Here is a 10,448-nt window from a genome sequence, read left to right as displayed (position 1 = left end):
CGGGCCGCAGTCCGACTACAGAGGATTGATCGCCGACACCCGCTAGTCGCGCGGCTCTCCCAGCAGGGACAGCAACAGACGAGACTACAACGGACGGCTGAACTTCTGCCAAGATGCGGAAGACCAACGTTCCTCCAATCACAGTACCTGCCAAGCTCACAGGATCAGATAGTAGTTCAATGCAAAGAAGAGGCTGCGAAAGCTTTCGAGCGCTGGCTAAAGACAGTACCGGAAAGCCATATGATCGTCTTCTCGGACGGCTCCAGGGCGACGAACGGAGCCGTGGGGTACGGCTTCGTCATCTACCGAGACTCCAAACGCATAGCGCAAGGGTGCGGCCGACTCGGACTAGCAGAAGTGTTCGACGCCGAGGTCGAAGGGGCGCGAACCGGCCTCAGAAGGGCTCTGCTCACCAATCGCGGTCATCCAATCCACATATGTATCGACAACACCAGCGTTATACAAGGCATCCGCGGCAAGGCGCCGGACTCGTCACAAGACGCGTTCCTCGAAATCCAAGAAGCGGCCAGGATATTTGATATACGGACGCACTGGTCCCCGGGACACCAGGGCATCGAAGGAAACGAGGCCGCGGACCGGCTGGCCAAAGAAGGAACGACACTGCCGGCGCGGATGGGTCAAATGGCAACACTAGCGGGCATCAAGCGGCTTGCAAGGGAAAAATTACAAAGCCAGCACAGGAGATGGTGGTATAAAGAGCGAAGGCCGCGGTACGCGGACTTGGGGCTTGAGGCAGCTCTGTCCAGCCCTCCTGAACTGGCCTTGCCGCGGGCTACGTTACATCACCTGCTGGCGGCACGATCGGGTCACGGGGACTTCGAGCAATATCACCGACGTTTCAACCACGACGACGCTCTAATGATGTGCTCTTGTGGAGAGGCGAAAGACGTGGACCACCTGGTCTACTGTCGACTAACGCTGGCGAGGAGGCAACGGTGGCCGACCCTCCACTCTCGCAGTATGCCCGAGCCCATAGGTCCTATGGGATCTCTCGAGGCCTACTTCAAGAGATTAATCACCGACCCACGAGGCTTCGAGGCCTTTCTCCGCGTGACGGACTTCTTCCAGAAGATCTGTCTGCGGTAGCAGCATCCACACCTAGGTAGATGTGAGTGCGGACTACAAAGAACCTCCCGATTCCAAGGGACGATTTGGGAAAGAATGAAACTGGGGCACCAGCGGGAACCGGGGACAGACAGAACGCGTAGTGGCCACAAGGCATGATTTGGAGGACGATGTAAAGAGACGACGTACTGTAGAGTAGGTAGCCTTGGCTCACGGCCCTCCACGCCATATACCCTTCGGGAGGTCTGCGGTAAGGGCTCTAGCCCGGCCGCCACGGCGTTAAATACAACAACAACAACAACAACAACAACAACATATGCCGCTAGTGTGGGTCAGCAAGTGTCGAACCGTTATTTTGTTCTTGGCTCTTTGGAGCCTGAAGGATGTAGTAGAGTCCGGCAATATGATTTTGGGGTCCTTAAGCTCGGGCAGTATAGTTTCAACCTCGTCATCGAGACCTATCATTTTCTTCTCGACGCATTGCAATACGGAGATTGTTGTAATCAGCTTTGTGCAAGAAAATCCGCGAAAAGCATCATCAAGAGTGATATGCTCCTTGATTTCTGCTCTCTTGATTCCATGGCATTGGCTGTAGAGAATTTCTGTATCGCCTATTAATGTTAAGTTCCTCAGTCTTCCTCAGTGGCGGGGTCTACTCGCCATCTTTGTTGAATGCGGCCAGGGCAACACCGGGAAGGCTCGGTGAGCCTCCTTTTGTCAAAGATACTAGGCTTTCCTCGCAATTGAGTTTCATCTTGAAGTGATCAATAGTCTGCACTGCCGATAAATGAGTTGATGGTGTATAGAGGTTCAATCGCAGTAAGCTGATGGTATGAATGACTGCTGGGTCGATCATTCGTCGAACATGCTCCAAAAGACCACTTTTTCACGATCCTGTGACTGATTTTGATGGTCCCATATTTGTTCTCTTTGCATCTCTGAGAGTCTAAATGTGGTTTTCTGACTTCAAGTGGGCCTGGAAGTCAATAGCTTTGCCCGGCGACTTCGGCCGACAGCCTCAGCTGCCTCTTCGATGTGACTTCTCTGAGCGCTGCCTAAGTACCCAATGACAGCCCTCGAATCGTTTTCGGCCGGGTGTCCGGGTCCTGATTTCTTCTACCCCAAATTGGCATCTACCTCTCATCCACAGTCGGAAGCTCTTCTGTCCTGTCGACGTACGAATGCTTACCACCTTCGCCCGACAACATGTCAGACAACATCGAAACGTCTCCAAAGCAACCGTCGACTACCGATGGACAGTCGACAACTGCCTCCGCTGCTCCTCCCAAACAACCAAGTAATGCGGGGAGAAAACGGCGCTCGTGTCTTTTGTGTAGCAAACGGAAAGTCAAGTGCGACAAGCAGAAGCCATGTCGAAACTGCGTCAAGTACGGGGGTGAATGCGTATTCCCTGCCGCTAAGACAAGCCAAACACAGATGGTTATGACACCTGAGCTGGTGGAAATGCTTCGAAGACTAGAGAAAGTTGTCCAAACTTTGGAGCCGAAAGACGGAGACAGGCAGGATCCCGTAGATCCTCAGCAACCCCACAAACATAACGATGAAAATGATCGAGAACGACCTCAGTCTCCGATTCCTTTGCCTATGGTTGAGGACCTAGATGCTACGGACTTGGGGTCTATCGGTCCTACGATGGGTCCGGAAGTCCAAATGGGTCGTTCAAACCCACCCAGTGCCAAATTACAAAGTGTAGCATCAAGCCATGGTGGCAGTGATGGCAGGATTGTTCGCGATGCTGGGAGAGACACCTATGTAAGACGCTGGTTTTGGGAGGATTGTAAAAGTGAAGTCAGATTATTCACAACATCAAACCGTATCCTCGGCTAATGATGAGTAGATCAGCAGCGGCTCTGCGACAGATGAAGATCGCTCAGACGACGATGACTTCGAAGATACCGATTCTAATCCTTTCGCCAATTGGTGCTCGAAGAAACCGGAAAGTTTGAGTTCCGATAGCGAAACTCCGAACGCAAAGAGAAGGATTCTTTCTATAATTGGCGATCAAAAACTGCACTTGTGGGGCATTTACAAAGAAAGAGTTGAGCCGCTGACCAAGTTGCTCCACTTGCCGTCGCTCGAGCAGGCAGTGACCGGGCATCGCTTGGTGGACTTCAAAGACGGCACCCGTTGTATCATGCTGTCAATCTACTACGGTGCGGTAACGAGTCTAGGCGAAGAAGAGTGCGGCCAGCTTTTTCAGAGCGGACAAGCCCGGGTCCTGTCCGTCTTGCGGGACGAGGTAGAAGCAATGCTTTCGAAGGCCATGCTGATCCATACCGGGGATATCCAATCATTGCAGGCACTAGTCTTGTACCTCATCCTCCTGCGACATCATGAACCCCGGCTCTCCTGGAACCTTTCGGGGTTGGCCGTTAGACTTGCTCAGAATTTCGGCATTCATAGGGAAGGCAGTCTATTCGGACTCTCAACATTCGACATCGAAATGCGACGCCGCCTTTGGTGGCAGATTGCAATTCTCGACGCCCCATCGGCCGAAGACTATTCGGGTGAATACAACTTGTAATACTCAAGACTTTCGCGGACGCCCAGTCGAGTACCTTAATTCGCTGACTTCTACACAGACTCGAGATGAGTAGTTTCGATAGCCAGCCACCGCGGAATCTCAACGACATACAGCTGTATCCGGCAATGCTCGAGTATCCACCCGAAACGGGAGGTATCACGGAGATGACGTTTACATTAGCCCGATGTCAAATTACGAGCATGTACCGTTGCATGGCGGACTCAAGAAAGCACTGTGAAAACACGAGAAAGAGCTATGCCGAAATGTCACAGCAAGAGCGCAACGATTGGATCGATTTCTGCGAGCAAGAGTTTTCTCAAAAGTTCTTTCAAAATTACTCAGCGACAAACGCACTGCATTGGGTGAGATTTCAGTTGTTCACGTCTGCCACCGCTTAGCTAAAGTATGAGCGCGGATCTGAAGCACTTAATGTTGACCAAAACCATCACAGGTAACCATGGTCCTGACGAGGATGCTATTCCACAAAGTGAGGCTGCATGGCGTCAACCCACATGTGGACTCCAAAGATATATCAGAGTCAACCCGCAAGCGATTATTCGCAGTCGCCGTCGAAGTCATAGAACTCAACTGCAAACTTCGGACTGACCCCCGAACGCGTCCTTGGCTTTGGCTTTTCAGCTCCTACACTCAGTGGCATGCATTCTCTCTGGTCCTTCACTGGCTTCGAACAGATCCTCTTTGCAAGGGATCCCGGCGAGCATGGCAGGCAATTGAAAAAGCCATCGTGTTGAGGTGGGAGCATCCTCCCTCATTGTTGAGTGGTCAAAAGCCGCAACAATGGCGGTCTGTTCTCAGACAGCTGGGAAAGGCAAGATCTGCTCGACAAGAGGCTTTGGATAGAAGAGGAAGGAGGGGTTCACGTACGGCTTCGGAAAAGACTGGGCAAGCCTCGGCATCTTCACTGGCATCGGCAACGTCTCACGCTCCATCCTCTTCGCGCAGTTCGTTTCCGAAGCCTTCCCATTCCTATAATTCCTTGCAATCAAGTAGCTCCCGGTATCAACACCGAGTTCAGGCTTCGGAGGTGGTCCGAACAAATGCTCCAGGTCCTTTAACACCTCCCATCACCACCACGGATGTCTCCCTGCAACGGGATCTCACAACACCAGAACAAGGAAATTCACAGAACACACACAGCATTAACAGCTATCATTTTGACGAGATTGCTGGTGTATTGCCGCATCCGGACCTCGTGATGATCGATGAAACGACGTTCTCGGCCGAAGAATTTCAAGATCTTCAGGACTTTTCTTTTCTTGAAAACTATTCTATGGATTAATTAGAGCCTAATATAAATCTATCAGTCTGAGTGTGGGCTACACCTTGCGCTGTCTACTTTGATAACTTAACGAACACCATCACGAACTAGGCACCTATGATGCACGTTCCTATGATGCACGTATGTAGAATTGTAACTTGCTTATTTGAACTAAACTCATTTATCGCAAGATAAGTGTCCTGTATCTAACCCAAATAGTGCTCATGCTCTCGAGTGCGTAACATTTAACCAGCTGAAACCCCATTCGGCTGTTCCGATCCATTCTCCAACATATTCACCTTTTTGTGAATCGCACTGTTTCCTTCCAGCCCTGCGTGCGTAGCCTCATCCATCCCCGGGATAATCATCTCAAATGTTTCTCGCACGACCGTATACTGAAAGTAGCCGCAGCGAGCGATGGGCTGTGTCTTGCTGACGTCGAGCTTGCCATCGGTCAAGACATCATCTCGTATGTGCACTCCGATGACTCTCCCAATGACGACATCGACAGTTCCCATGGGAGGGTTGGCGGGCAGCCTGAGAGTTGTATGATACACACATTCAAACTTGACCGGACTATCCTTGACCATGGGCACAGGATCTCCGGGCAGGGCGCGGCTGTAATCCTTCTCGAGACCTGCGCGGTCAAACTCGTCCACTCCGTAATCGACCTGCTCAGCCGAGATGTTCACAGCCTCACGCAAGGGCCAAGTAGCTAGGTTCCAGCAGAACTTGCCGGTCAGCTCCGCGTTGAGAACCGTATCCTTCCTTTGCTGGTCTGGTTTTTGGTTGGCCGAGAACATCACATAGGGCGGGTCGAATGTGAGGTTATTGAACTGAGAATAGGGTGCCAGGTTGTGCGTCTTTGGATCCGTTGCCGAGATTGTCGATATCCAGCCAATTGGCCGAGGAACAACGCAGGCCTTGAACGGATCATGGGGAAAGTTGTGAGGTATTCCTCCCGGCTGACTGCCCGGCTCAAAGTACATGATGATGGATCTCGAGAAGATGCCGTATGTCCCTTAGTTGAGATAAGTTTGAATCTAGACGAGAACGCGATTTCTTGAACGCCGAGGTCAAGTAGCTCAGATCAAAAGAGCTAAGAATATCAATCGGTGGCTCTGCAGACTTTGATGTCTATATTTACGTTCAGACAAGAAAACCCTCGCGACGCACGGCAATTGAGATGCTTTGACACACAATTCTCAACAATTGTGTTGCTGCCCGGGTAGGGGTGTTTGGGGGCAAGGTCGGGCCCATGTCCACCGAGCCGGGCCAGAGCGGACATGAGCCAGACATATGGGAAACACGGCCGATGAGATTTAACTTTGCCTCCGCAAACACGGAGCTCGGGTTTTCCCCCGTTGTCAAGCAAACCAAACCACGCATTTGACATTCGTGCGTTATGTGCAAACTTTTAGCATTAGAAATGAAATAGAGTTACCTTAGTGATGCGAAGAATGCACATAACGACACGACATCTCCCATTCTTCTGCTGAAATTTCAAAGTGCGGCCAAACGTATAAGAAAACCGACTTCTGAGGCACACAAATATCATACAACCTTTTATCAATTCCAACGTTTCTTCCTAACTCTCTCGCCATGGATGTGGATGATGATGTCGAGCTCGGTCCCGGCCGCGATATTCCAACTGACGGAATTCCAGTCAACTTTGTCCCTGCTAAAGCCGGAGACGTCATCAAGCTAGGACTCATCACTTGCCGCGTCTTAGAAGATGGATCCCGCACAGGTGAGCTGCCGCTGGATGATATCCGCAGTTAAATTCGCAGTAGGAGTGTAGATTTAGTTTCATAAAGAGAGAGCTAAACGTATCTGCGCTTCTAGACAATCGCATCGGGGCCGCCGAGTTCACTCTCCCTCCCGGCTTGAAAGGACCTCCAGCCCATTGGCACGAGATGCATGACGAGACATTCTTGACGACTAAAGGCACTATTCGATACCACATCCCCAAGCCTGATGGCACCGAGGACACCATCGATGCGAAAGAGGGCGACTATGTCACGGTCCCTGTTCGGGCACCGCATACATTCAGCAACCCGACTGACCAGGAGGCCAAGTTCTTCAACACATATACTCCGGCATATTATATCAACTACTTCACGCTGCTTGGAACATACGTGCAAGAGGGCAAGCCAATCTTGCCAAAGGAGCATTTGGATGCGATGTCGAACTACGCAACTCTTCCTGTGCCGAAGAAATACTCCCAGAAGAAGTAACAGATTAAGGAAACGGCATTTATGATGCTGAATAAACATGACGGGAATCTTGATTAGTGTACTTGGTAAATCCCGCAAGCTCTGATCACACAAGAATCTTGATGATTGAAAATACTACTGCATTGGTAGAACCATCCGTTCCTGGTTTAGCTACGTTCCATATAGACCTGTTGACTTGCGAGTGACTTAAATATGTCTACATTTCACACTGAGACTCTTCCGTTGTCCACAGTATTAGCCGTCACGTTCCATCTCAAAATCCGGTAAAGAGGGGTTGAGCGGGGTGGTTGTAACATTTCGGCCGGCGCGCATTATGACGCCGGGACTGTTTTCCGGACCCCTCATAGTCTGTGTATTTACCGAGCTCCCATCACACCCCAGGGGTGTCGTCATGTGTTTGAAGCTGCCAAGCTGGGCCTGGCATAGTGTCGAGATTGACAAGACGCAGCAACCCGGGGCTTGGGCTGGCTGCTAACGAAATGATATCTTTGATACGTCTTCTCACTTATAATGATGTTTCCAGCTCACATCTGGCTCTAACGTGACGATGCCTTGACACCTATCATAACTCGTATCGTGCACTGAAGTGAACTTGGAACATCGGAACTCGCCGCTACAAAACCCCTACACCTCTCATCACCATCTATTCTACCCACTCTTTCATATACGATTCTCACAAACCTGGTAGAGACCATGTTTATTGTCGCTTTACCAGCCATTTTCGCCGTGGTCACTCTGACCTTCGGTGTAGTTTACGTACTTGTAGACTACATCCGTATCTTGCGGCTCAGACAACGAATGGCACCGGGGCCATTCCCACTCCCGCTTTTTGGCAACATCTTCCACATCCCAAGTAGTAGACAGTGGAAGAAATTTGAAGAATGGTCGCTGAAGTATCAATCTCCCATCATCACAATCTGGGACGGACACACCCCGGTCGTCATTTGCAATGATGCTTGGTCCATGTCTGACCTTTGCGACAAGCGGGCAAACATTTTCTCATCTAGACCTGTAAAGACACTCACCGGAAAGATCTTTGGCCTCAACAAGTTCAATCAAGCGGGCCTTGCATATGGCGAGCAGTGGCGTGTACACCGACGCTTGACTGTAAGTCATATTCCCATTCAGAGTTGTTCAATCAATGCCTTCCTTCCGCTTGCAATTTCAGCTGCTGACATGGACAAATCGTGCTCCGTAGCACTCTGCTGCCAACGCCCAGGTGGTCCAGGCATATCGCACTTCTCAAGCCAACGAAGCGAAGGTATTGATCGAAGACTGTCTTACCAAGCCTGATCGATTCGTTGACAGTGCCTTACGCTTTACCGTATCGATTGTATCCATTATTGCCTGGGGCAGACGCATTGGGACTGAATCAGACACCGTCTTGAAGGTAGCACAAGCATATGTTGGTAGCGCCAACCTCGGTTTCCCAGGAAAGACATACACCGAGGCCATACCTGCCCTTGCCCATATGCCGGCATGGCTGAATCCGCTTCCAAACCAACTCAGGAAGCTAGCCCAAACGTCGAACAAGTACTTTTACGCACTTTCAGACGAGGGATCTAGCGCAGTACAAGACAACTTCGCCAAGAGACTACTGAAAGAGAAGGATGAACATGGCCTCAGCAAAGTCGAAATTTCCAACCTCACAGGCAACTTCATCGGCGCCGGGGTTGACACTACCACTAGCACCATGTTGACTTTCGTTCTGGCTATGTGTTTGAACCAGGATGTTCAAAGCAAGGCGCATGATGAAATTGATCGCATCGTCGGCCGTGATCGCTATCCCGACTGGGCCGACGAAGACAGTCTCCCATACCTGGCGGCAGTCATCAACGAAACGCTCAGATGGCGGCCTGCATTTGCTCTTGGCGGGCCTCCTCATGCACCCACCGAAGATGATACCTACAACGGCTTCTTCTTCCCGAGAGGAACATCGATCATTGGAAACCTTTACGCTATGCACCGAAACCCGCAAGAATTCCCCCAACCGCACCGTTTCTGGCCTGAACGTTTTATGGAAGGTTTCGATGCTCCAGCATATCCCAATAAACGTGGACATAACACCTTTGGATGGGGACGTCGAGTCTGCAGCGGCGAAGCATTGGCTCAACAAAGCTTGTACTTCACCATGGTCTCTCTTCTCTGGGCTTTCGAGATCCGCCCGGGTGTTGACGAGAAGGTAAGCTAGTACCAAGATGAGTTTGGTCTTTATCGGCAGCTAATCAATTTCAAACTAGGGTAACGAGGTTATTTTGGATTCAGATGCGTACACTGTATCACAGGTGAACCGTCCACTACCCTTCAAAGTGCGCTTTCTACCTCGATCTGAGACGATTGCAACCTTGGTGAGAACTGGTGCGCAAGAAGCGCGCACGCAATTGCGAGCTTATGACGCAATTACCAACGTCACGTTCGAGAGTGCGCAGTCTGTTTCACTTGATATGCCTATCGCGCAAGCAGAGAAGGGTTCGATCGTTTAGTCCTGATACCTAGGTCATTAGACTGTGTTACGGGCTAGACCCGATTAGTGGATCCGAGCCTCAGCCCGGATACTGCCACGGCTCACCGCGCCGCTTCCGCGGAGGTCCCACTTGAGTGCTTTTCCTCCGCAGAACCTCCGCAGAACCTCCGCTCCAGAAACCTCTACTCCTCAGCTTAGATTCTATATACTGAAATCCCCCCAACGTGGACTCACGTGGGCTGGACTCTTAACAGACTGTGAGGTCTAACACTCGGCTGATTTACTAAAGCAGTGACGCCTTTGAGATATTGAGATATGGGAGTTTCAGACATAATGGGGTTGAATGCGCTTGTATAGGGTTATATTTTCAGTCACAGTGACTCCAGCTACTTTATTCACTATGGAGTTCCTTTTAGGTCCGCTGCCGGACTTATCTCAGCCCGCACCTTGTCTACAAGTTCAGCTCGAGCGTGATGACACGCAACCAGGATGATCCGAATTCTGAATAAGTGCGACCTGTATGAAAAATTGTTCGTGTCACACCATCGACAAGCACTTCCGGGTCTTTTGGTGTGCGTCACGAAGACACATCAGACGGGTGGACATGAGGTAGTATCCACCAAGTATCAGAACATTCAAACAAATTCAACATGAAACTAGAATCCAGATGAATGGAAAAATAATCGCATCCTTTTCGTTGTGAAACCAGTTGAAGAAGTCTGTGGGAACGTTTGTCTGGTTTGGGACTTATGGCGTTAGTTTATCTTGCCACGATTTGCGACCAACTTTTCACATACAACTAGGTAGACGTATGAAATACCTAGCAGGCAGTAGCAA

The 10,448-nt window shown here is 50.5% G+C and overlaps 4 protein-coding genes across 4 annotated transcripts; 3 read left to right on the top strand and 1 right to left on the bottom strand.

The window, feature by feature from the left end:
• Positions 1-1,372: 1,372 nt before the first annotated feature.
• On the top strand, positions 1,373-4,969 carry BDZ83DRAFT_711221 (uncharacterized protein). Its single transcript, XM_060511601.1, has 5 exons — positions 1,373-1,413; positions 2,397-2,920; positions 2,967-3,627; positions 3,690-3,993; positions 4,083-4,969. Exons 1-5 carry the CDS (start codon positions 1,403-1,405, stop codon positions 4,929-4,931), a joined length of 2,349 nt encoding a protein of 782 aa, XP_060358894.1. The 5' UTR covers positions 1,373-1,402; the 3' UTR covers positions 4,932-4,969.
• Positions 4,970-5,155: 186 nt separating this feature from the next.
• BDZ83DRAFT_591235 (uncharacterized protein) lies at positions 5,156-5,899 on the bottom strand (the record flags this gene model as incomplete). Its single annotated transcript, XM_060506413.1, has 1 exon — positions 5,156-5,899. One exon carries the CDS (start codon positions 5,897-5,899, stop codon positions 5,156-5,158), a length of 744 nt encoding a protein of 247 aa, XP_060358893.1.
• A 613-nt stretch (positions 5,900-6,512) lies between these two features.
• Positions 6,513-7,147, top strand: BDZ83DRAFT_591241 (RmlC-like cupin domain-containing protein; the record flags this gene model as incomplete). Its single annotated transcript, XM_060506415.1, has 2 exons — positions 6,513-6,660; positions 6,756-7,147. The coding sequence occupies 2 exons, from the start codon at positions 6,513-6,515 to the stop codon at positions 7,145-7,147; spliced, it is 540 nt and encodes a 179-aa protein (XP_060358892.1).
• A 693-nt stretch (positions 7,148-7,840) lies between these two features.
• On the top strand, positions 7,841-9,630 carry BDZ83DRAFT_591245 (cytochrome P450; the record flags this gene model as incomplete). The annotated part of the gene is made up of 3 exons (XM_060506416.1): positions 7,841-8,254; positions 8,346-9,329; positions 9,388-9,630. 3 exons carry the CDS (start codon positions 7,841-7,843, stop codon positions 9,628-9,630), a joined length of 1,641 nt encoding a protein of 546 aa, XP_060358891.1.
• Positions 9,631-10,448: the final 818 nt, after the last annotated feature.

The sequence above is a fragment of the Colletotrichum acutatum genome, assembly GCF_030867785.1.
Source record: "Colletotrichum acutatum strain CBS 112980 chromosome Unknown BDZ83scaffold_168, whole genome shotgun sequence".
Lineage (NCBI taxonomy): Eukaryota > Fungi > Ascomycota > Sordariomycetes > Glomerellales > Glomerellaceae > Colletotrichum > Colletotrichum acutatum.
The sequence above is the reverse complement of the archived record's forward strand: the minus strand, read 5'-3'. Positions and strand labels throughout refer to the sequence as shown.

What these genes read in the sequence shown, in the direction of transcription:
- BDZ83DRAFT_711221 (XM_060511601.1), top strand. An exon ending in ATTATTCACAACATCAAACC is followed by an intron (nt 2,921 to 2,966) that starts GTATCCTCGGCT and finishes GCTCTGCGACAG; the next exon opens with ATGAAGATCGCTCAGACGAC. An exon ending in CGACAAACGCACTGCATTGG is followed by an intron (nt 3,994 to 4,082) that starts GTGAGATTTCAG and finishes AAACCATCACAG; the next exon opens with GTAACCATGGTCCTGACGAG.